The sequence below is a fragment of the Lutra lutra genome, chromosome 13 (assembly GCF_902655055.1).
Source record: "Lutra lutra chromosome 13, mLutLut1.2, whole genome shotgun sequence".
Classification (NCBI taxonomy): Eukaryota; Metazoa; Chordata; class Mammalia; order Carnivora; family Mustelidae; genus Lutra; species Lutra lutra.
Window position 1 is genome coordinate 27,497,684 of NC_062290.1, and position 26,285 is coordinate 27,523,968.

The following is a 26,285-nucleotide window of genomic DNA, read 5'->3' on the forward strand; positions in this document are numbered from 1 at the left end:
TGTATTTTACCCTAGCTGCAGTGTTTCTGTGTTTAATTCAGTGTCCACCGCAACTGTAAAGAACAGAACTATCATGAGTACCAAGAATAGACTGCATATATAACAAAGTTCATTGCATGATAATCTGTAAATATTATTCCACTCATTTTTTAAAAGATTTTATTTATTTTATTTTAGAGAGGGAGAGAAGGAGAACGTGGGAATGGGCAAAGAAGAGGGAAAGAATTTCAAGCAGACGTCTGACTGAGCATGGAGCCCAATGTGGGGCTTGATCCCACAACCCTGAGATCATGACCTGAACCAAAACCAAGAGTGGGACCCTTAGCTGACTGAGCCACTCAGGCATCCCTGTTATTCCACTAACTTAAAATTCCAGTATTACAAATAAGAAAGGTGATCCTGAAAAAAAAAATAAACGTGATCCTTATCGGATTCTTTTTTTTCCCTTCACTAATGATTTGACACTCTCTTCTGGAAGATTATAAAGTTTCTTTTCTTTTCTTCTTTTTCTTTTTTGAGTTTAAGGGATTTACTGGAATGTACATCTGTCATTTTCAGCTAATCCTATCAGGAACTCAGTCATTAAAGCCTCAGGTCTTCCAATCAGTAATTATCCTTTATTATTTTTTATGTAATTATTGTTTCACCTTCATCTGTTTTTTTCTTAGAGCTCCTCGTATACTAAGTCCTCTAGATCTCTTCTCCACATTCTCCATACTTATCTCTTTTATTTATATTTATGTATATTTCTCTCTTTTGTTATTTTTGCCATGATGTGAGAAAGTTCTTCCTCTTGACCTTCAAGGTCTTAGTGTCTTTCTTCTATTGAATTTTTAAATTTGAAAATCCTAATTTTTGGATCCAGAAAACCTTTTTTTTTTTTTTTTTTAGATTTTATTTATTTATTTCACAGAGATCACAAGTAGGCAGAGAGTCAGGCAGAGAGAGGAGGAAGCAGGCTCCCTGCTGAGCAGAAAGCCCCATGCGGGGCTCGATCCCAGGACCCTGAGATCATGACCTGAGCCGAAGGCAGAGGCTTTAACCTACTGAGCCACCCAGGCGCCCCCAGAAAATCTTTTTTTAAGAGCTTTATCTTACAATTTTTTTTTTTTTAATTTATTTGACAGATCACAAGTAGGCAGAGAGGCAGGCAGAGAGAGAGGAGGAAGCAGGCTCCCTGCTGAGGAGAGAGCCCGATGCAGGGCTCGATCCCAAGACACTGGAATCATGACCTGAGCCGAAGGCAGAGGCTTTAACCCACTGAGCCACCCAGGCGCCCCAAGAGCTTTATCTTAATCACCTTTTCTCTTGCCACCACCTCTTCCAGGCATTCTGCTTTTTCTTTTCGCTTGGCTGCTGCATGTACTGTCATTTTCCATTGCATGATTATGGCTCTGTTATCTCTGATGCTCTGGTCAGATTATATAGTTATGGCAAACACTGAGGAGTAGTACGTTGTCTGCTCCTGTCCATGCACCAGGGGAGTCTTTGCTTTTCCCCATCTTCTTAGGTGCAAAGGACTACTGACCTCCCACTTCAGGGATGGAAAAAAACAATCTTCCCATCAATTCAGCCCCTGTATTTCCTCTAGGGCTAGGCAGGTAGCAGATCCTCCCAGACTGTGCTCAGGTGGGCTTTAGTCAAGAAGTGATGCTATTAACTGAGATAAGGAACACCACAAGGAAACCACTGCATGAGGAGAGAAGTTGAGGTACCAGAAATTTATAGGTGATGATTTTGGCCAGTGCTTGGAAATGTGGATACATCTTGAAAAAATTAGGATTCTGTATGGTATTTTCTTTGTAATTACTATTATGAGCACAGTCCCAGGAGAATGTCAGTTGTAGAAAAATAAATAGCATTGCAGTAGGGTTATAAAAAAGTGGCACTTTGGAATTTTTCTTCTCTTGTTAATTTCATCTTGTTGGATTCAACTCTGTCCAAAGATAGAGCTGAAAGAATTGGAAACAGTGTACATTTATGTGAATAACACAGTGATAGTGAAATATTTCCTAATCTAATGCTAGTTTTTTTTTTCTAATGCTAGTTTTTAATTTAGTAATGTATTTGATTCCATTTTCTCTTTTTCCCACCTTCTTTGTTGGTAGCACTTATAGTAATCACTGCTGCTTTTTGTAGGCCAAATAGTTTGATTTTAATGAGTATTATCTTAACAGGTGCTGCCTGTATAATAATCACCAGGCTAAGGACTGTATTGACTCCTTTGTTACTCACTGTGTTCGGGTAAGAGCTACAATTTTGGACCATTATGATGGATACTTTAAAAATTGTGGGGTGTAATTCCTTCAGTAGCATTAATTTTTGTTATTTTTTTATCTGACATTTCTTACTTGTTTTCATTGAATAAATAAATAATTTCTGTCTCCTCTTATACTCAAGTAGATAGCTCTTTAACCTGAAGTCTTCCTGGCAGGTTATTAGATACTGAGGCACTTTTGATGTCTTCACTATAACCCCCAGGGACCACAGGATAAGTTGTACACATTTTTTGTAAATGGGTACAAAAACTACTTATTTTTGACCTTTTAAACAAGGAATGTTTGTAAAAGTTCCAGATACCTTCTCTTTGTAGTACATTAATGAACAGGATTATAGTAAAATTAAAATTATTGATGTAGACAAGATCACAAGTTTATTTCAAATCTCAGGGAATTAGAAAAAAAATAACAAATCTTGTAGTGGATTAAATTAATCATAAATCATTTTTATTTAATTATATAAACATTTCTCTTGGAGAACTGAAGCAGTCAGTTTTGGGTACCTAATTCCAGTTATTAAAATATGTATATACATACATATAAGAAGGCAGCATGGGATGGTGAAAGAACTAAAAGGCCAGATTTCATTTTTATCATTAATATTTTATCATTATCATACAGGTCACTTTACTTTTCTATACACTTCCCAGTCTTTAAACAGTGAGGTGTTAATACTGCCCCTGTACTTCTTAGAGGCTAGTTATTGATCAAGTGAGATAATATCTGTCAAACTGTACAAATTTAAAATGATACCTTCTAATTCATGCTTCTTAGAGCATCCTACCATTCATGTGTACTGTCTGATTAGTGAAGTATTATAGTATTTTATTATGTAGAATAGGAATAGAAGTTTCTAGAGAACAATTGACCCTTGAACAACACGGATTTGAACTGTGCAAGTCCACTCATACACAGATTTTCTTCAATATAGTAACAGTACTATAAATGCATTTTGTTCTTCTTAGGATTTTCTTAATAACATTTTCTTTTTTCTAACTTACTTTATTGAAAGAATACGGTATATAATACAGACACAAAATAGGGGTTAACTGACTGTGTATATGTTCTCAGTAAGGCTTCTAGTCAACAGCAGGCTATTAGTAGTTAAGTTTCTGGAGAGTCAAAGGTTATACATGGATTTTTGATTGTATGGGGTGTAAGTGCCCCTAACGTTTGTGTTATTCAGGGTTCAACTGTATTAGCCCTTATTCGAGCCTTATAATTGTTCAGGTGTGTTTAAAGCAGCACAGAAATGTCACCTTTGAACGTTGGCTTATAGCAGGAAATAAGCAGAAAAGAAATTATTCTCTTAAAATCTAACGATCAAAGTAAGATATTTTTGCCATATGAAAACAAGTTTCATTAACAGCTACTTTCTTCTGGCTGTTGATGAATTCTCATGTTGAGTTTCCTTAAAAAGAAATGCCTGTGAGAAATATGCCTGTGTAAGAAATATGCACAGTCCTGATTCTTAAATCCACAGTACTTTTTCCCCCCTTAAACTCCATTTTGAAAATTTGGAATGTTAATTTTCTTTAGTGCCAAGTAGTTTTACGTTGCCAGTTAACAAACTACATGTGTCTTACAGCCCTTCTGTAGTCTTATTCAGATCCACGGACATAATAGGGCTCGACAGAGAGATAAGCTTGGTCATATTCTTGAGGAATTTGCTACCTTGCAGGATGAGGTAAGAGCCCACAAGTTGTCCTCCCTTCCAGAATTAATATTCAGGTACCTTGTTCAGATTTTTAAAAAATAATTCTTTGGGATGATATTTTGACTGTTTAATTTTTCAATGTGATGATTTTATTTTTAACTTCAGTGTAACAATTTCATGTATCAAAGAAAGAGTTTACAAAAAGAGAAAATAATCCAAACTGAGAAACATCTTAAATTATTTCTTGGGTAATCAGAATAAATTATAAGATATATGTAGAACTATGGTTTTACAACAGGTTCACATTCTAATAAAATTTTTAACTTGTAAGCAACAATATTAATTGGTAACATAACTTAAGACCTGAAGTCAATATTTTGCATTTTTGTCTTATAAAGTGTCTTTTTAGTTTAAGGAGTATTTACACAAACGTTATCCACTGTGAAATGGAAGTTTAAATCTAACCAAAAATGTTTTGAAAGTGCAAGTTCTTTATGTGACAAGTTTTACATTTTCTGCTTAAATGCTATCTTAGCTGGTTTGTTTTTGTTTTCGTTTTTTTAAATTCTCTCATTACCTTGAAAAGAAAGTCAATGTTACAACATTTTATTCTGATAGGCAGAGAAGGTTGATGCAGCCCTTCACACTATGCTGTTGAAACAGGAACCCCAAAGGCAACATTTGGCCTGTTTAGGTACCTGGGTCCTTTATCATAACCTTCGAATTATGATCCAGTATCTTCTGAGTGGCTTTGAATTGGAGCTCTACAGCATGCACGAGTACTACTACATATATTGGTAAGAGAACAGCATGAGTTAAAATTGGCGGTGGGTAGAGTAGATAAGATCTGAGAGAGCATCTGTAGAACAGAAGATAATTTCAGGGTACTTTTTCATTTAATGTATTTTAACTTTAGTTGTGGGATAATTGGAAAATGTCTACTAAAAATTAGAGCCAGATCATCTTGAACATCTATCTTTAAGTGCTATAACAGCATACAAATACATTTTTTCCAGCTATTGAGTATTTATTTAAAAGCTAATAAAAATGGCTCCAAAGTAAATGGATTAATTGAAGAGCTTTCATTTGTTTGTAGAGAGAAAAATTCACATACATTTAGTCCTGACTTTAGTGATGCTGGGTGCTAGCTGTAGAATGTACTTAACTGAATTAAAGTTCAAAATCTGAACTAGATCTTTCCTCTGAGAAGAAATTGTGGCTAAGATTATCATTGGGAGCATAACTGTTGCAAACTGCTATCTTGGGGATTTATCTCAGGAGCTTGGAAGGAGCTGATAAGGGATCACCGTCCTCAGCCAGTAGTTCTTCACTTTCATTTGAGGATGAGAAATCTAGAAAGAGGATGCTTGGAAATACTGTAGGCATGGGAAAGCTGCCACAGGAAAAAAAAATAGTAAGAGCCAATGATCTTTTTCTTAGTTTGGCCAAGGATGGTGGTAATTTATTAAAATAATAACCAGTGTTGCTCATGACAAACAGCTAAGTTTAGTGTATAAGATCTTAACATGGTTCATCTTTTTTTTTTTTAAAGATTTTATTTATTTATTTGACACACAGAGATCACAAGCAGGCAGAGAGGCAGGCAGAGAGAGAGTAGAAAGCAGGCTCCCCGCGGAGCAGAGAGCCCAATGTGGGGCTCGATCCCAGGACCCTGGGATCATGACCCGAGCTGAAGGCAGAGGCTTTAACCCACTGAGCCACCCAGGCGCCCCAACATGGTTCATCTTTTAACTCATATTTGAATTATTTAACATAGTAGATTAAGATACTGTATATTCCTTGGAATCACTGCTATAAGGGAAAGAAAGTAATTCTCTTCCACACTGACACATGGTTTTGTTATCATGGCTGCTAGAGCTCCTAACATACAACTTTTTTGGCTGTGAAACTTGAATTTGAACATGAACTAAAGTAGTATGAGGATAATATTATTCCGTGTACTCTCCAATATTTATGTAGGTAACAACTCTTACCAACCGGTGTTGAAATAGCTATTTGGGATACATTTTGTTACTCATAGTAGACACCGTATTCAGACCAGATATTTTGTAGGGGAACACACTCAGATTCTTTCGCAGGTTTGAGGCAGCTAATGGGAAGCTTTTGTGCCCTTGATTCCTCAAAATAAAATTTTTATATGCTTTTTGGCATAAAGAATTGGGCTCTTAATTCGGCAAATGAATGATAACCATATAAACACTCCATTAGAAATGTATCTGCATATTTGAGCAATTCATTTCTTTTTTTAATGAAAGAAATTTTAGTTTTTGCCTATAAATACACTTGTGGTCTATTTTCATGTTAGTTTTAATTGCTTTTCAATTTCAAAATTATAGATTGGGCTCCAGCATTTTCACAAGATAAGCTTGTTGTTATTGTTCATGAATATAAGCATTCCTAAAGCATGTGGGTGCTTAAAAATGAATAGTAGAAAACACTGATTCTTAAACTTTACCGTGCATATGGGGACTTGTTAGGCTTTGGTCCTTTGAGATCCTCGTTCAGTAGATCTGGGATAGGATCCAGTCATTTGCATTCTAACTAGTTCTGGTGATAGTGCTGCTGATCCAGAGATTACAATTTGAGAACCACTGGTCTAGAATATCTGTACCCTGACTCTCTTTAGATATAACTGTGTATTAATTTTGATAGTGCCTTTACTAAAAGCTCACTGAGATATCTGATATTTGATAAGAAAAGCCTGACTGGTGCCAACTCTATCCTTCACTTATCAGTCCTTGTATTCGTATTTGGAAGGTAGAAGGCAGCATTAATTCCCTGTAGAAATCCTCTCACTGAGTTAAGATATAGACCCTCAGATTTTGTAGTGTGATGGGGGAAGGATCATTTGTACCCTGTAAAAGGATACTCTAAATGCTTTTCTTAAATTCATTGTCAGGAATTATTTTCTCTTCATGTGAACTATTTGTTTTTGTTTTGTTTTGTTTTATGAAATAAAACTGTAATTCCAAGTTGACCCTCATTGCCAGGAAGCACAGTGCTCAGTTTGGCTTTAAAATACAGCACCTAATCCATTCCAGGCATTTTGGAGGGGGTTTTTGGTTTTTGGTTTTTGCCAGTACGGTTTTGATTTATAGACTGTGGGGTTGTTTGGTTACAACAAAAAGGAATTATGTTTATCCTCAGGTGTATCTTTTGACTAGTTATTGTTTTACTTTAAATTTTCTTTTCGTTTTTTTTTTTGTTTTGTTTTGTTTTTGGTGGGAGGGTACATGTTTTAATATTGTAAACTGCCTTACAACTTTCTGGAGAATTTTAGAGATAGGCATTATATGCTCATCCTTGATAATAATAAACTTCCTAATAAATCTTTGATTTTTAGCTTAATGTAGTAGTGTTTCTTAATTTAATGTAGATTATAGTATAAACTGTATATATTCATATTCTAGATTTGAACTTCTTTTTCTGGGCATTGGAGAATGTAATGTTGGTTAAGCTTCTGAAAAGTTAGTATTGGGTGGAATAATCTGTTTCATGTTTAATTTATTGAATAAACTCAAGTAAATTATAAGTCTGAATGTTCTTAGTTTTTAGAATGCTTTGATATAATGCCGTAATTTTACATTTTTTTCCTCTGTATTTGCTTTCTCTTGCAGTTAATGGGAAAATAAAATATTGTTAATAGGCTGAGGTGAAGTGTGTCCTGATATAATAAAAAAATTGTTTAATGAGCATTCATTTGATGAATTTATATATAAATGTATATATATTTATATTTTTATATATGTTACATATATACTTATATATATGTTTAACATATATAAATATAATTATCAAGAAGTCTTTTGAAAGGTTGTAAAGTGTGTATCATTGTAGGAAATTAAGCATATTTTCAGCATTGTCCAGCAATATAAGGGTACAAGAAAGGAGAAGTTAATCATTTGTAATGCTAATTTCTTATAAAATCTAATCTGTCAATTATCTAGTTGGATAATTGGGTTTTTCTTTTTTACTTTTTAAAGCAGTATTAAAAATCTCTCTATTAATACCAGTACTTGTAGTGATAAAGCTATCTCATTTAGACATCTTCCATTAACTAATATCTGGTACACTTGAAGGTATCTCTCAGAATTCCTTTATGCATGGTTGATGTCGACATTAAGTCGTGCTGATGGCTCTCAGATGGCAGAGGAAAGGATCATGGAAGAGCAGCAGAAAGGCCGGAGCAGTAAAAAAACAAAAAAAAAGAAGAAAGGTACCGTGGATTATTTTTAAATTTAAGAAGTAACTAACATTGGAGTACACTTCAATTTCTACAAACAGATGGAGAACTGCCTACGCCTTGCTATGAGTGAATGAGTCCTTATATTTCAGTTCTGGCCCATCTTCTCTTCAGAAAGTAAAAGGTAGAGAGTGAATCCCAGTGTTAGTGACCCAAGCCTCTTTGGTGCCTTCCCTTGCTTTTCTTTTACTTCTTTGCTATTCTATGTGTTAGAAGACCTTAGGACAAGAAGTAGCCGAATGGAATGTGTAAGCAGGATGAGTCAAGGAACAAGGCAGCAGGAGACCCTTGATCTTTTGACAGAAGGCTCACCGCTTGGAGGGGAGTCGATCTGGAACTGTGCTATTACAGTGGCACAGAAAGATGATCACAGAGGGCCTTGGTGCAACGCCCAAAGCCCAGGAGGAGAAAGAAAGGTTTCAAAGGCACTGCCCTCTTGATCACTAGTAGAAGGGTACAGATATTGCTACAAATGCTACAAAATATTACTGTGTATTTCATTAGGATTTCAACAGTTTGGGTGGGTTTTTAAAGAACTGTATGCGTGGGTTTTCTATTTCAGAAATTAGGTCTGCATGGTGAATTCAAAAGTTAAAATTATTTCATATTAGAATTTTATGGTATTACTTATTTAGGGAACATGGCTTTTTAAAAAGCCTTTCAGTTATATTTTAATTTTTGTAGATTTGGGCCATAAAATAAAATTTAACCTATAGGAATAAACTTTGAATTTTTAATTTTAGTAAACAAGGTGGAAGATTTTTTTTTAAATTAGATTTTCTCCTGCGGTAATGCAAGAGGAGGGGGAAAATTGTGGATAATTTTCTTTTTAATTATAGTTCGCCCCTTGAGCCGAGAAATTACAATGAGCCAGGCATATCAGAACATGTGTGCTGGGATGTTTAAAGTAAGTTGTCACAAATGAAGTTGTCTTTGCTTTTTAACTACATTGCTGTTACATAGTTTAATTAAAATGGACTCTTTTCTGTGATTCTTTCCAGATTCTAATTGTACCTTTGTGTTTACTATCTGCTTAAAGTTTACCTTTTTTCCAAGTCTAGTTTTCATTAATTTGTTTAGCAAGTATTTGTAGACGAGTACTAATTTAACACACTTGACATGTGTCACATATCTTCTACTGAATACATTTAAGAACACCAACTCTAATCAGATGTGATCCTTGTCTCAGGTGTCTAGGTAATGACAGGTCAGGCGATATGTGTGCCACTAGTAATAAGAGAAGGCAGAGTTTCTGATTCATGATCAGAAAAGGTTTCTTGGAAGAGATGGGGTTTGTATTTCTTTAGGAGCATATTAGGAAGAGAGTAGGCTCCACAATGAATGGCTTAAGCAAGCATTTTCAGGAGTTAGCAAGTGTTTTTTTTTTTTTTTTTTTTTTTTTTAAGATTATTTGTTTGACAGGGATCACAAGTAGGCAGAGAGGCAGACGGGGGTGGGGGAGCCGGGGGTGAAGCAGACTCCCTGCTGAGCAGACAGCCGGATTCGGGGCTCGATCCCGGGACTCTGGGATCATGACCCGAGCCGAAGGCAGAGGGTTTAACCCACTGAGACGCCCAGGCGCCCCACAGGTGCTAACTCTTAAGTTATACTTGGCAATTCAGGAAATTGTTTGAGGCAGCTTATATTAAAATATATAAAACAGAACATGGACTTCTGTTTGAGAAACAGAACCTATGCTTTTCTTATTATAATAGGACTTTTTTCCTAAGAAACTTTTACTTGAAGGTTTCAAAGCAACTGTAAAAGCATATATCATAGCAGAATAATGTACATGTGTTACAATTTCACTGGGAAAAATAGTAATGGATTAAACACTGGAACTTGAAAAATTTTATGTAAATATGGCATATAAAATAAAAATGAATACTAAAGCCCGTTTTTCTCTTCCTATTCCTGATTTCTGAACCTTAAAATTGTTTTAACTCTGTAAATAGCTGTTTCTTGTTTTCTACTCTGTATTAATGAGGAATTCACTTTTTCAAATTGATAGACTCTTTTATTTTCTTTTTCCTTTAGACCATGGTAGCATTTGACATGGATGGCAAAGTACGAAAACCCAAGTTTGAGCTTGATAGTGAACAAGTTCGATATGAGCACAGATTTGCCCCATTCAACAGTGTAATGACACCACCGCCGGTGCACTATCTGCAGTTCAAGGTGACTCTGCTCACTAAAGCAATTGTAAAGGAAGTAGTCTTAGACCGGCTTAGAGATATGCTGTTTGTACCTAGCCATTTCGTTAAAATAGTCAAATCAGAATATTATTGGACCAGTGACAAGGTGATAAAAGAATTTTAATTCCTATGAAAATTATTTGGCTCTTTCTGGATGCACTCATTCCATTAAGAGTTATTTTAAGTATGGGGATAAGCTGAGGTAATTGGGAATTGAATATTATGTAGGGAAAAATAGGGACACGTGTCAAGTGTTTGGTTTAGTGTCCATATATGAATCATGAGTCGGGGTAGAATTCTTAATTATAAAAGCTGTTTTAGAGTTTTTCATTTTAAACATGTTTTGAATAATACAGTATTCCACCCCCCTTTTTTAGGAAATGTCTGACCTCAATAAATACAGTCCTCCTCCTCAGTCTCCAGAACTATATGTGGCAGCTAGTAAGCACTTTCAGCAGGCAAAAATGATCCTGGAAAATATCCCAAACCCAGACCATGAGGTAAGCGGTCACAGTAATTCTGGAGGAAAAGCTTGGCAGGAAATACGTATCTTACTACTGGAAGATAAATGAACCTTACAGTATTAATAGTGAAGCCTGTCATGTTTCTGGCAAGGATTTTAAGTGGCTTTGCTAGCCTAACCTTGTAAGACTTAAAATTAGCTCATGAAAGCAAGTAGCTCCTTTGTGTAAATTTAGAGATCAGTGCAGAGAAATTAAGACATAGAACCACAAAGTGAGTAGGAGGAACAGAAATGGGATTCAGAGTGATCCACAGTTTAGAAATGGTGACATTTAAAATTTTTTATTTTAATGTATAGTTTATGATATTAAAATCTAATTATATAAATCTTAAAAATATGAAAAATGCTCTGGTCAGTTATCACAGGAAGTAAAAACCTATTCCATTTGACCATTTAAAATAAAGTTCAAAGACTTTGTTTTGACATACTATCCCATAGACCTTGGAACTTGCAGAATCCGAAGTTGCAGCCACTGGTTGCTTTCACAGTTTGCTGTATGCCTGATAATACTGACATGCATGTATTCCGCAAATGAGAATGCTTTGCGTATAACACTCAGACTGTTGGGGGAGTATATCTTGGTACAACCTCCATGAAAGGGAAGTTAATAGCACTTACCTGTTAAAAGAAAGCACAGATGCTTAGGCCAGCAGTTCTGCTGCTTGGGGTTTATCTAACACACGTGCACATGTGGGCAGTGAGGGCAGCAAGTCGCTAATACACAAGAGTCCTCCTTGCAGCAGGATTGTCAGAGTGAAGAAGTGAGGAAACTTCACTGCCCCTCAGCAGAGACTGTCAAATGAGTGATGATAGATAAATCATACCAGACTGCAGAGTCTTGGAAAGGACACAGAAGGTTGTTACATACTGTAATGGAATGTTCTTCAAAGAGCGAAGCACTGAATGGTGTATAGTATGTTGCCGTTTCAATCGAAAGGGGTCCAGGGATTGTGTGTGTGTGCAAATGTATCTCCAGAAGGAGATGTGAGAATTATGTGAGAGTTGATAACAATGTTTGTTTCTTGGGAGGGGAGCCTTGGGAAACAGGCATAGGAGAGAGATGACTTTTATGTATAATCGTGTAATAAAATACAAGGGGGAATGTAAAAATTAGAGGAAGTTACCTATAATAGATGGCATACGTCCTTCAGTGAATTAATTCGTTCACTCAGTGAATACTTGTTGACTGTCTACTGTGTCCGCAGCCTGTGGTAAAAACTAGTGAAGAAAATTAGGCAAATCTCTGCCCTCTTAAGGGTAGAGGTTCTGGACAGTAAGTTACATTGCGCACTAGAAGATCGTAAGACTATGAAGAAAAATCAAGCTGGGAATGGAGATCGTGAATACTGTAAGGAGGCAGCGGCGGGTTAGGCTCTTTTAAGGCGGCCCGTGAGCAAATCTCTGAAGAAGGTGAAAAAGCAGGTCCCGTGGCCCCTGCGGGTGGAGCTGCGTGGGCAGAGGGATCTGCACGTGTAAAGGAAGGCCCCAAGGGTACGGACTGAGTGGGATGAACAAGGGGTGCTCACATTGGAGGTTTTTGAGCAGAGGAGCGACCAGATTGGATTTTTGTTCTGAAGGTTCACTCTGGCCCCTGTGCTGGAAGTAGCCGGTGGTAGGGGCAGAGGTGGGAGCAGGTGGGAGTGGAGGCCGCAGCAGTCGTCTGGTGAGAGAGGACGTGGACGGTGGAGGGATCCGAAGCAAGTTGGACTGAGTGTGGGTGAGGAAGAGAGGAGTTAAGGAGGACTTCAGGATTTGGGCCTTAGCCTCTGGGTGGATGGAACCAGTGGAAGAGGCTGCAAGTGGATCCGGAGCTGGTGGGCTGAGGAGTTAGGAGCTCAGGTTGGGACGTGCCTGTTGGAGGCCCAGATGCAGCTGTCATGTGGACGGGCGGATGTGTTGGCCAGGGCTGAGGAGAAGCTGTTCCAAACTTGTGGTGAGATGTGTTTCTGGAGAGGCCAGTCAGCAACCAGGAGCAGTGGGAACTTCTTTCTTCAGGTTGCACATTACTCCCTCTCCGGAGGAATGCAGCCTTCCAGTCAGTCCTCTGCTGTTCATTTGTTCAGGTGAAACCTTTCAGGCGAGTGTAGTCAGGAGTGACAGGAAACACAGGACACCTCCTCCTCACTGGCGTGGTTCTAAGCTCGGAGTGTGTATTGGGTCACTTAGTAATCCTCCCAGCAGGTCTGTGCGGTGGTGGCGAGTCTGTCCCCATGCTTATAGATGCAGAAACTGGGAAACAGACTAGAGAACTTGCCAGAGGTTTGCTAGCTAGTACCTGATGTCCGAGCACTCCAGCTGTGGTCTGGGCCGCACGCGCTCCGCTGCTGCCTTTGCGGCCGGATGCTCTTCAGGCTTGGTGAGAGCAGACCCGGGGCCCCGCGGCTGGCCCAATGCAGAGCGCTCTGTGGTCATGGGAAAGTGTGTCTGTCCGTTTTAAGTTGCCTTAATAAAATATCAACATTTACCTTGTGCAAAGCTCCTATATTATAAAGACATTTTGACTCTGAATTTTATGTTTTGATAGCTTAATGTTGCTCATTGTTTAGGTCAGTAGAATTTTAAAGGTTGCCAAACCCAACTTTGTGGTCATGAAGTTATTGGCAGGAGGACACAAAAAGGAATCTAAGGTAAGCGCACTGTGGGGAAAGTAAATGGGGGTTAAATTATTGTAGAACTTAAAAAAAAAAAATTATCCCTTTAAAAGAGGTTCCGTGGCAGAAAAATAACTAGAGCTTGCCCTTTTATTTTGAAACTTAGAGATTTTATTGATTTAATTTCTAAAGTCTGCCCTTCCATTCCCCTCCGTTGTGTAAATTACTGTAAAACAGAAAAACAGAAAATGTGAGAAAACAAATTATGGGAGAGGTTTTTAAAAAGTCCTCTGCCTGTGGAAAAGTAAATGCTTCAGTAATTAAAGGCTTTTTTCAGTGGCTCAAGAGATGGCCAATTCTGTCAACTTTCCTTGCTGATGTTCTGTCAGCCTGTGTGCTGCCAGGCACTGGCGTACCGTGCGGACCTCGTGTCTGACGACTCCCGTTGCGTCTTGCTCTCGGCCTTCCTCAGCTTCTGCCTTGCTTTACTAGAGGCCGTTTTGTTGCTGTACTGTCCATGACCCAGGAACTGAACAGTGTGCTGACTCACCCCCCTTTCCTGTGATTTAAGTCCATTCGCCTTCGTTAACTATTTGACTGATAAACCCAGAGATAAGCTCATTGTTTTCCCTCCAGATTCGTAAATACATTTCTTTCATTTCTGCCTTTCTTTACAGGTTCCTCCTGAATTTGATTTCTCTGCTCACAAATACTTTCCTGTTGTGAAACTTGTTTGAGAGACATTGAAAAGGGGACATCAAGGGCAGAATCTACTTTCAGATTCTGAGGGGATTGATCCATCCGTCAGTCTCAGCACATAACGTGAAGTGAAATGGCTTTCTTGGATAACAGCCTATTATAAGAGATACTTTTAATTTGACAGCCTTATACAACGTGAATGAAAACTGCTGTTTTAAAGTGGTTTGTTATGTTCCATGGATGAAACTGGTCTTACCGAATGCAGTGATGAACGTTATATGGTTTTATTACAGATTTAATCATAAATCATTTTTTATGAATGAGTGAAAATAGTGTTTGTAAAAGTTAATAAATTTCTTGACAAAAAATGCACTACTGGAAATGAAAAACAACAGCACTTTGATGCATGTTAAGAACTGAAGGTTTTTACTCTTGAGTAGTTCAAACAGATTATTCAAAAGTTTTAAAACAAGGGATTGGTCAAACACTTGAATGGGGTTTTGGCAAAATACACTTGGAATGGGTGGGGGGAACCTCTAAACTGTCTAGGGAGACTAAATTACATGGGGATTGTGATTTTGTGTGTCATGATGTCTTAAATTCTATACCTATAAGAATATAGAAGTTTTTAAAAAATCCTTTAATTGTTCATTTTGGCACTTTGAAAACATTCTGCTTAATGTTTGCTAGTGACATCATTCGAGAGGTGGGAATGTGTAGATTGTTAATTCTTAGGGTTAGGTTTCAGTGTGGCATACTTTTTGTTCACTACTAAATATTCAGTTTAACCCATGCAATGTTTTCAAGTGGGGGTCTTTCCATTATCTGCTGGCTTCCACCTGTACCTTTTAAGTGCCCAGTGCTAGAGGCCCTACCTTCCTTTCCTGCTCAGTCCTCTTCCTGGCTCATGCTGCCATGGATTTTTATTCTGTATTAGATGGCTAAAGGCCTTGGTTTGTAAAACTTGTTATATGAAGTTTATGCATAAATTTAAAGGAAATATTTCAAGTCCTTTAACTTCCCCAGAGGTGTGTTTCACAGGCACACCAGTAAGGATGGAAGCATTTTACTTGAGCTTTTTCAGAAGTGCATGGGATGATACCGACTTTGAGTAATCCTTCAATCTTTATAAGCCAGTTTTTAGGGACAGTGGCTCAGTACACTTTAAGTATTGCTCTGTGCTGAGAAATAGTACATACACATTTAAATACACAATAAAGCTATTTCCCCAACTTTGATACTAATGAACATTTTCAGAGTCTAACAATGTAAAAAAGAAAAAAACAGCCCACAATTCATGGAATCTTTAATTTTTTGTAAAATTCAGAGACAAGTATTAGTTTATAGAATTCTCAACAACTTCTATCAGTTATTTATAATAATCTCCTAGTGGGAGTAGACCAAGCCCTTGGGCCTTAAAGGCTCCTGAATTCACACTTGTCTTGCACCACTCTAGGTTCTGCTGAGAATAGACAACCAACCACTACCCATTAAAACAATCATGCCAGTTACTGATCTAGTTATTTCATGACCGCACACTGACTTAACACATACTGGTTTATTTCTCAAATTCCACCACACGAAAGTACATTAAGTATTTGCAGTGCTCTCATTACTCAAGATATCTGAGTATTGTGCAGGGAATCTGCAGTCCCATCTGCAGAAGAAAAGAGGAGTCATCACATTCCTGTCTACATACCATTTGAGAATACAGAGGAGGTGTAAATTAAAGAACTCACCCTATTAAAAATTGGAATAGGTGCTGATTAAAAAGACCAAAGTAGGGGGTTTGCCGTCTATTTACGTATTACACAGGTTTTTGTTTTGCTTTAAAAACAAAAAACAAAACAGCCATGTCACCTCTATAAATTGTTGCCTCAAAACAGGTGCCTATGTGATGTCAAGGTAAGCCAGTGGTAAGAAAGCATGACTGTCTGGAGAGGTCGCTCACAGTACACACCTCCTGAACGAATGGCCTTTGGCGCCTCTGTACGTGAAGATGGAAACAGCATGGTTATTTTTCACCTATATTGATGTCCCATCTTAGTCCACAAGGTTTAAGGCAGACCACCACTCTTGATCCATGATTTGCAGGCTGATTTTTCAGGGACCCAGTAGGGCAGTAAAGGAAAACAATGCAGCTGAACAGTCTTGTTTCTCAAAACTCTGTGCACACTAATTAAAATGAAATGAACAGACGCTTTACTGAAAAAGCAAGAGACTACTAACCATAAGGCTAAGACACAAAGGGAATCTTACAGAGCTATTTTTAACACCCTTTAGTTGCCTTTTCCGGATAGAAAAGTTTAATCTTCGTAATTAAGTAAACAGATACCTATAGAGTAGCATTCACTGGAGATCTTAACCTGAATGCAAACCAGGTCCTGCCTTCAGTGCCAGCCAGGGGCACCAGGAGTCCAGACCAGGTGAGGAGCCTGGCATGTGGCTCAGCAGCTCTCCAGCCTGTGGCATAGCCCTATAACTTCTCTAGAACCCCGTTTCCTCTCCAACGTTAACTGGTTATCCCAGGTGGTCTGAGGCTCCTGCATCTCAAGTCCGGTGACTTGTATTTAATAAGCATCACCACCTTCTTACCCTTAAAACCTGAGCATCCTGAGTATGACTCTGCCAGTCATTTGTAAGTGGCAAGAGCCTATTTACTGGAAATACTGAAAAGCAACTGAATTTGAATTACGATTAGACCTTTTCAAATTAACATTAACTTTTGATTTTTAAAACACTTTTGATAGTCATTTGCCACAAGCCAAATGTATGGACTATGGCAAAAACAACTGTTGCATTTCTCTGGCCTTTCTAAATTCTCCCCCTGTGTAACACTGTGTATACTCTTAACATCAGCGTCCTCTTTTTTCACTATGATGGTGCAGTGGGCAGTCTGTCCACAGCCAACATGCCCCCACAGTGCTGTGCTGCCCCCCCCTCCTTGCTCTGCCACAGGCCCCAGGGTGACCTCTGCTTTAGCCCTGTTCTGTCTGAAGTCTGATCCACTCATGGCTCTTGGTAACATAGACTTAATACAGAAGATTTTGCTTTGTCCACACATTACTAAGCAAAGTAAAAATAGATCACAAATGTCAAAATTACAAGTCAAGCATTTTTGTATGTTAATGACAGGTTATACAAGTAGTTTTTTTTTAAATTCTCACATAAAATGCCTTTGTATATAGACTTGTTTAAAACTGTTGCTAGTGATGTTTAACAGTTTTGTGCTCCAGGCCCCTGACTATCTGAACCAGAAGTGAGCACATGAGAGCATAAGCCAGTAATCATTCGGCACTGACCTGGGAGAACAGAAATATCAGGCTGATACTGGCCACTCAGCACAGTATGTGAAGAAGGACACCAGAGGGACCAGAGAAGAATTCTCAGGTGTGGTGGGTCTCTTGGTGTCAGAAGACAGACTCCTCCTACAGGCTTTGATTTTGGTTTTTTTTTTAAGTTATATTCCAGAATTTCTGAAGCACCACTGTCCCCATACTTGGAGAACTGGGGTTCTATTTTTGATGTTGATCTTCTCATACCTATTAGTTGACAAATTTTGAACCTTAGTATAAACACCTTGAAAATACCCCTCAAAACCATCTACAACACAATCATTTTCCTACATAAAGTACATATTAAAACTCCACAATAATCATCTTTAGATGCAAATTTTACTTAGGACATTTCACAGTATTCATCTCCTCAAATATTTTGTAGTGATCTCTCTTCAATCCTGAGGTATAGGATTCCAGTTGATTCAGAGTGTTTGGTTCTTCTTTTCATGCTGATCAAGTAAATTTATCATGTCTCCTTTCTGATTTTCAGCATTAAGAACTAAAAAAGAAAAATAAATAAAAACCATAATCTAACATTAAAATATTTAGGGAAACCAGCCAGGCAGTTTCTGTTTGACCTGAGTATATAGGGACTGCTTCATCAGGAGGACAGTATCTCCCACAGCAACAGATTAGGAACTGCATTCCTAATCAAGGACAAGATAGTGAAGAGACTACATGTGTAGCCAACATGGTGCCATGAAATAAAGCTGTAACACCTAAAAACTTCCTATTTAAAATAATAATGCCCCATGTCCTCATAAAATTTGTGACACAAACACAAGTCTTCTGTGCTCTGTGCTCCATGCATTCCTGTTGGTGTCCCTCCAACAGGAAGCACAAGGCCCTCAGAGCCCCTGCAGCTTCAGTCAGCTCTCGCTACTCTGAAGCTTCTGCTTTCCAGAGCTGAAGTCTTCATGTGGCTCCCATCATCCTTACTCTATCCTTTGACACACAAATGACAAAAGACCTCACAAAACCTAAAACCACCATGCTGATTTACAACTACAACACATTAAATGGTTAATGATTTTGTTAAATGCCTTAATACTGTCTTTTAAAGTTCTCTAATAAAGTTGGAACTAAGGCCTTTTTCTTCTCATTTCCCTGGAGCAAGCAGGATCTTAAACTGTTTCAATGATAGAATCTTAAAATGATGGTGATGACAATCCTTGAAACTTAAAGCTTACAGAGAATTTTTCTTTGCCCACATCCTTCGTTTGAAGCCTCATACAAGGTGAAGTATGATCCTGGGACCCCTGTATGTAGGGGGTGAAAATCCCAGAGCTCTACTGCAAAGCCAAACATTTAGGACACTAGACTGATTTGAAAGGATAGTAAAACAGATGTTAGGACCGTAACCACACCAAATAGTCAAGGACTGAGGTACACAAATGAGTGGAATCGATGACAGGAACAGAAAAAGACTTTATTTGTTTAAAATTCTGACTTGCTAATATGCTTATGTTTTGCATAAAAAAAATCACCTAAACCGTCTAAGAAAGTAAAAATCAAGTTAGAACCTATTTCTAGAAACCACAAATAACTCTGCCAACTGTAATAAATGCTGGATGAAATATGAAAAGATACTTTAAAGAACACACTTTTTTTTTTTTTTTTTAAAGAGAGCAAGAGCAGGAGGGAAAAGGAGAAGCCGGTCTCCTGCTGGGCAGGGAGTCTGACATGGTGCTCGATCCCAGGACCCTGGGATCACGACCTGAGCGGAAAGCAGACACTTAACAAACTGAGCCACCCACGCGCCCCAAAGAACACACTGTTGAATCAAATCCAGGTTGAGAGACTCTACCAAATAACTGGCCAGAACACTTCAAAAATTATCAATGTCAGGGGCGCCTGGGTGGCTCAGTGGGTTAAAGCCGCTGCCTTCGGCTCAGGTCATAATCCCAGGGTCCTGGGATCGAGCCCCGCATCGGGCTCTCTGCTCAGCAGGGAGCCTGCTTCCCTTCCTCTCTCTCTCTCTGCCTGCCTCTCTGCCTACTTGTGATCTCTGTCAAAAAAAATTATCAACGTCATAAGATAAAGACAGATGGTTTTGAGTTAAAGGACCCTAGGGAGGTGTGACACTATGGTATATAATCCTGGATTATTATATCTTGGACCAGAAAAGGGATATTAAGTTGGACAATTTACTGAATTTGCATAATAGCATTGTATCGATATTCATGTCATTTCAATAATTGGACTGTGGTTATGTAAAATGTTAATATTTGAGGAACCTGGGTGAAAGGTATATGGAAATTCTGTTTTAAATTAAAATCAATCATTTTCAAACTGAAAAAAATTTCAAAGACCCTAAAATGCACCATCTATAATGGCAATTGAAGAAAGAATCTGTGAGGCCAAACGTGAAGTGGAAGTTCCAACCCCTGAAGGTAATAAACATCAAAGCTAGCTCTACCCTGAGGACTTCTAAAGCCTGAAGACACTGGGCTCCTCTCTTCACAGCGTGCAAAGATGCAGAGGGACAAAAACTAAAGACGAGGGTTCCAGTCTGGATGGTAAGTCCAGAAGGGGACTTCTAAATAAAGCTGAATCTCAACTCCCAAAGGCTCATGTCCTTGGATTAAAATAAAGGTAATGGAGCATAAGTCTGCCATGAAGATGGCACAGCCAGAAAGACGGCCAGAAACTCCAGTGGTTAGACTGAGGAGGAGGACTTCTTAACTAGGAGATGACCGTGCAACTGTACAGTTTGAACTCACATTTCCTCTGTGATCCAAAAAATACCTTGAAGAGAATCTACGTTATTAAAGAAGTGGTGATTTTGTCATGCCCTTCTTGAGACTGCTAGAGGCAAATGACCTCTAGTGCAGTGCCAGTGTAACCCCAGAGGCTTCCTACTGATAACTCTTCCCAGGAAACCAGTAGCTCACAGTTAAAAAGTTAAAAAACACAAAACCCAAGAAAAGAAGGTATCCTAAGGACAATCTGATAAATACCCACAAGGTTTTTCAGATACTGCAACTGGAAGATAAAAACGTTTCTAAACATGGGCAAAGAATAAGAAAGTTTAGATATGAGAAAATTAGAAACAAAGCATGAATTAACAGATAAGGCATATCTGAAGGAAAAACTGGTGATCTCAAAGCTATGTCTGAGGAAATTCTGAATGTAGATCAGGGAAGCAGAAATGGGTATTATGAAAAAAACAGGGTAAGAGACGTAGAATGGTAAGATCTAACATTCTGATCTGAGTTCAAGCAGGAATCGATGGGAAGAAGCATTATTCAAAGAGATCTTGACCAAACTCTTCCACAAGTAGACTTGTCAGATACTTTAAAGGGGGGGGGGGCTGTTATCCTTAGAACAGTGTGGTATAGTGTGAGTCAGCAGGGAAACCAATGGAACAGAAAGTCTGAAAAGTAGACCTAAGTGCATATAGAAGTTTATTTGGTAAAGGTGGCACCTCAAATCAGTGGCCTTGGCCTTTCCCTTAGGAAAAAGAAAATTGGACCCAACCTTGTGCCACGCTACCTGAATACATTTGGAATTAATTATGAATTCGAGATCTAAATGTAAAATATAAAAACAGATGATGATCCTGGAAAAATGGGGACAACTGTGCCATAGTTTTTGTATTTCAGGGTCCCTACATACAGCGACTACATTGAAAAACTCAAAAGTCAGACATTTATAGGAGTAGATGACAAGGAAGCCTGTAGACCCCAAAATACAAGCAGAGACGAAAACAATGGGCGGTGCTTGTAGGCTAGCAGAGTCTAGAAAGAAAACAGGAACCACAGAGCACCCGATGGACCTAAGAATAGAACAGGAGAACCCCAAACAGCCGAAAGACTTACACCAGAAAGTACCTAGGCGAAGGGACAAACTGCAACTGGAAAACAGGAGACTTTCTGCTACTCCCGCAGCAGATGACCACAAAGTAGCTGTGGTAAGGACTGAAGGGCCAGAGGAGGCTGAGCCCCATGAACTTCTGACACTCATTTGCCAGGACTCCTTTCTGGGGCTCCTTCCCAGGTAGAGCCCCACGAGGGGAGGGGGAACGGCTGAGTATGGAGGAGAGCTATGGCTGAGCAGGACAGGGAGAAGAGACAAAGGACCTGAAGGTTCAAATTAAAGTGGGGGAAGGTACCACTGGCCAAAGAAGACAGGACAACTTGAATTTCAATAAGGATAATAAATACAATTAAACAAAACCCATCAAATAGCTTTAAATTCAATGAATTTGTATTTTCACCTTCAAAGGATGACTGGGAAATAATTCATTATTTTGAAAATGGGTAAATAAAAAGAATCAAGCATTTTTATCCTATGTTATATAACTAAAACCACTGACTTGCCTGTTCATAAAAATATTCCAATTAACTAGTAGGATAGAAAAAGCTGAATTAGAATACCATGAATGAATGAATGAAGGCACTGAATATCAACTACTAGTTCTGTCAGAAAAAGAAAGGCGCTCCTTGCCTCCTGATGAAGAACACGCCATCGCCTCCCACTTTACCAAGGGCTTGTGCCCAATCTGAACCAAGCCTGTGGATATCTGCTGCTAATATGCAGGAAACAGGAAAGAACATACTAAACAGCACTATGAAGGTACTATCAGCACTATACCGACTATGGAAAACTCCAGGGCAAATGGAGGAAAGGAGTGGAGGGGGAACCTGTAGACTACGATTTTAAGAGCTAGCAATTTTAAGGAGATGGGCAAAATTAAACTCCGGTGTCCAGGGATGCCCACTTGAGTGTTCAGCCCACAAAGAAATGCAAGAAAATGCCTACTAGAAAGGTCAGGAAAGGGGGCGCTATTATGGGGAGAAAAGGGGCTTCTGGAGGGCTGGTCAAGTTCTAGTCTTTGAGGTGGGTGGGGATGGAATCTAAAAACATTGTTTTTAGGGGCACTGGGTGGCTCAGTCATTAAGCATCTGCCTTCAGTTTGGGTCATGCTCCCAGCGCCCTGGGATCGAGCCCCACTTGGGGCTCCCTCCTGCTTGGCTCGGAGCCTGCTTCTCCCTCTGCCTGCCACTCCCACTGTGTGTGCGCTCTCTCTGTCAAATTAATATATTTTTTTAAAAAGGACATTTGTGTGGTTTTCTGAATTTGTGTTTTACTTTTTAATAGAACTAAAAGAAAAATCTGAAAGCATACTTAAACACACAGATGAATTCTTCCAACACTAGATGGAAAAACTTACTAGGACTCAATATTCAGAGGCAATAAAAGAAAAGAAGTATTTTGAAACATTCATATGGCGAAAAACACCATACATAAAACCAAAACAGACTGGGAAGAAGTATTTGCAACTTACACCACAGATAAAGGGCAATCTCCCTAGCATGTATAGAACTCTTAACCAGGAAAGGAAACACTAAGAATCTGGTAAAATGAATTTTATAAAAGGGAACCATGAAACCACATGATACTACAAGAGGGTATGTGGCAGGGTGATAGCAGTAGAGAAGCCACCATCAGACAAGGCTTTTCAATGGACGCTAAAGCCACACCGTTTCAAAGCATCGCCTTCTAGATGACTTCTGTTACTAAGGGAAAATGGCCCTTTGCAATGGACGAGGCCGGCGGGCAATACCCTGACCAAGCCGTCGACCTGCCATGACCTGCCTCCTGGTGGGGAGCTAGAGGAGCACACTGCAGCTGCAGAACTGTCCAACCAGAATCCAATCACAAGCATATGGACAAATCCAGAAGCTGATAGATTCCACTGGCCAGGGCTCTTCAAAATTCCAAATAATAATGCAAAGTGCCACTCTAAAAAGCTGCTTGGAAGTACTGTGCAGATGTAAGGGCTTTTGGATTACTGATACAGTGTGACGAGAGGTGACCTAGCCATCTGTTGGAAAATCCTTAGGTGTCATGAAGACAAATCCTCCAGCCAACACCTGAGGGCTTGAGCCCCCTACACACACAGACCTTCTGGGAGGTCTTCATCTTGGACTTCTCAATCCTCCCCTTCCCTCCAATGCCCCATGTTCAAAGGCTTCTGGACTGGAGGCATTACCTATTACTTTTTTTTTAAAGATTTTATTTATTTATTTGACAGAGATCATAAGTAGGCAGAGAGGCAGGCAAAGAGAGAAGAAGGGAAGCAGGCTCCCTACCGAGCAGAGAGCCCGACACGGGGCTCGATCCCAGGACCCTGGGATCATGACCTGAGCCGAAGGCAGAGGCTTTAACCCACTGAGCCACCCAGGCGCCCCTGGATGCATTACTTATAAGTGCTGGGATTCAGTGTTTAGTCACTGCCAAAGGGAACGAAGGACCACAATGTGAAACACGAGGCAAGCCCACCGCCTCGGCAGGCCTCTTACCATTCAGGTTTCTGTTGTTCCCTGCAAGGGCTGCCTGCTTATCAGTTTCTGATTCTGCCTCATTTTCATCCATGTTATAGTCCTCCTCTCCCCCCAGCTTTTGCTGGTGTCTCCCTGAAAAATGAACACAGGCACAGAGAATACAACCCACATGACTCTCTCAATGCCACAGGAGCTCCAGAGCCCAGTCACAGCTTATCAGGTCTCTCTGCGACCTCTCAGAGAACGGTGGCGCTTGTGTTCCCGCTGCCAGTACGAAGAGCTGGTGCGAGTCCTCCGCTTGTGAACGCCCCCACTTCAACTCTGAGTCCATATATGCCCAGACCCTCAACACAGGGCTGTATTCTGGGCTGGAACTCGGGAAACTAGCTAATTAGCCCCAAATCCCAGGGTTGTTTTTGTTTTTTTTAAGCAGCCATCAACTCAAGGTTAAAAGAAGGTGCCATGCGCTGTTGCTAGAAACAGGTTTCTAGTTAGTGACGGCACCTCCTGAGAAGGGCCCGTGGCTCCGAAGGAAGGAAATGGGAGTGGCTACTGGGTGCCAAAGGCTTTTCCATCACCCCTACAGAATTAGACCATTCATAGCCACAGTAAGCCCTGCAGAGGACCTCCACCAGGCTAGATGATCAGGGCCGAAGGCGTTCAAGAGGCATATTCATATATGTACATACATGTATAGGTAAGTAAACAAAATCTTCCTTGAAACACGTGTCTGGGAAACCTGGTTCTAGTTACATCTCCTGGACTCAATGCCTGAAGTGGAAGCAAGGGCCACGCCTTTGGGCCCTGAGGCTTTACTCCACAGATGTGATGGCGACAGCGGCCCCAGGCTCTCAAACCAGTCTTCTCATGCTACCCTCGGTGGCCAGTCTGAAACCTGAGTGCCACTGGATCGGCCACCCGAGCTTCCTCTTCTTTTTAATTCTTTAACTGAAACCTTGTGAAAACACAGTCTTCAGAAAGAGAAACTCGAGCACAAATGAGATCTGGAATCAGCAATTTCCACAAATAAGCACATTCTCCCACTCTTGTCCCAGAGCACAGGTATTGTCCATAAGTGTTCCTGGCTCGGCTGGAACAGCTTTTAGGGACATAAATACATCCCAGAATATTGTTGATCTCAGTTTTCCCACACTTTAAAAGATACACACTGTATCTTTGGGGGGAAAAAAAAAGTGCACCGAACCAGATGGGAGTCATGGGTCACTTTGCTGCAAGGCTCAAATATGCCCGAAACCCCATCGACCCAGTCACCGCCCCCCCCCTCGTTCACCAGGCACTGGTGGTGACCACGCGTGCGGATGCGGACCCAGGCAGGGCACGTGTTCCCCAGCGGGGGCAGCGTTCACTCCACGCCGAGCACCCGCCCCACGGCCTTCCGCCTGAAACCGCCCCCAGCCACCGCCTGCCCGCTGTGTCACTTGGACACCTCCACCTGCCGGCGTGCGCGGCGCTCTTCCCTCCCGCCTCCCGCATGCTCGCAGAGACCCAGCGAACAAGAACCACCAAATCGCCAACCCGGCCCTTCACAGGGGCCCTGCCCGCGTCAGACGAAGAGCAGAGGAGAGGAGTCCGCAGACGACCCACAGAGCGGCGCACCCACCTTCCTCGGCAGCGTCCTGCTCCTCCTCCTCCTGCCCATCAGGGACGACAAACTGATCCCGCTCGAGGTCCTCCCGATTTTCCTGGCTGGCCAGCCTCGCCGCTGGCGCCCGTGCGGTTTGGCCCACCGGCCCAGCTCCCCCGGGGCCTCTTCCAGCCGCGGGTGCGTCTGCCTCCACAGCCTGCTCGCGGCCGGGCTCCGGGGGCAGCCCCAGGCTGTCCCTCGGAAGCTCCTCCTCACTGGCGACCTGGATCTCGTTGGTTTCCTCTGTGCAGAGAACAGTTAGCTGTGACCTCACCAGCATTTAGTTGAATTAAAATGAAAACAAAAACCCTCCCACCACTCAATTCCCAGAGCCTTCCCAAGGGCTGTGGGCGGGGAGCAACTGGGTGATTGGTTCTGTGGCGTCGCAAAGACTGTGGCTTCTCCACACCTGCAGCTCAACTTCAGAACAGACGAGAGAAGCGGTTTAGGAAGAAAATCTGCCCAAGTTATTTGATTTCAGTGACAACCTATGAGTCGAAGTTATCCGACCATCATATGTATCTGAGACAAGGCCCCCTGTTCCCATAACAGCTGCCCAAGGCCCAGGCATCTCTCCGTAATCCCACAGTCCCAATGTCCTCGGTGAAGCACAGCCTGGACCGTCACACGCTGCCAAAGAACAGGGAACTCGGTCTACAGGGATGACAGTAAGACAAGGAAAAGCCTTGCCACCCCAATTCCAGACACCCGGAGAGACCTTCACCTGCCTCCAGCAGCCCAAACCCACCTCACCAGTTGCCTCCCACAGGGACACTTTGCCATGAGGCCATCTGCCTCACGTGG

General features: G+C 40.6%; 2 protein-coding genes across 4 annotated transcripts in view; one reads left to right on the forward strand and one right to left on the reverse strand.

The window, feature by feature from the left end:
• Window positions 1–16,327, forward strand: part of NAA35 (N-alpha-acetyltransferase 35, NatC auxiliary subunit) — a 94,549-nt gene extending 78,222 nt beyond the window's left edge. The window contains 9 exon segments of the mRNA XM_047698881.1: window positions 2,178–2,244; window positions 3,868–3,966; window positions 4,555–4,733; window positions 8,037–8,173; window positions 9,040–9,107; window positions 10,238–10,378; window positions 10,773–10,895; window positions 13,465–13,545; window positions 14,187–16,327. Coding sequence (XP_047554837.1) covers window positions 2,178–2,244; window positions 3,868–3,966; window positions 4,555–4,733; window positions 8,037–8,173; window positions 9,040–9,107; window positions 10,238–10,378; window positions 10,773–10,895; window positions 13,465–13,545; window positions 14,187–14,246 — 955 coding nt within the window. The 3' untranslated portion in view covers window positions 14,247–16,327.
• The window catches only part of GOLM1 (golgi membrane protein 1), a 61,386-nt gene continuing 51,332 nt past the window's right edge, over window positions 16,232–26,285 (reverse strand). For all 3 annotated transcript variants that reach the window (XM_047701174.1, XM_047701172.1, XM_047701173.1), the window contains exons 8-10: window positions 25,458–25,724; window positions 23,855–23,968; window positions 16,232–18,045 (exon numbers count right to left, since the gene is read on the reverse strand). In XM_047701174.1, coding sequence (XP_047557130.1) covers window positions 17,969–18,045; window positions 23,855–23,968; window positions 25,458–25,724 — 458 coding nt within the window. In that variant the 3' untranslated portion in view covers window positions 16,232–17,968. The remainder of the gene's footprint in view (window positions 18,046–23,854; window positions 23,969–25,457; window positions 25,725–26,285) is intronic.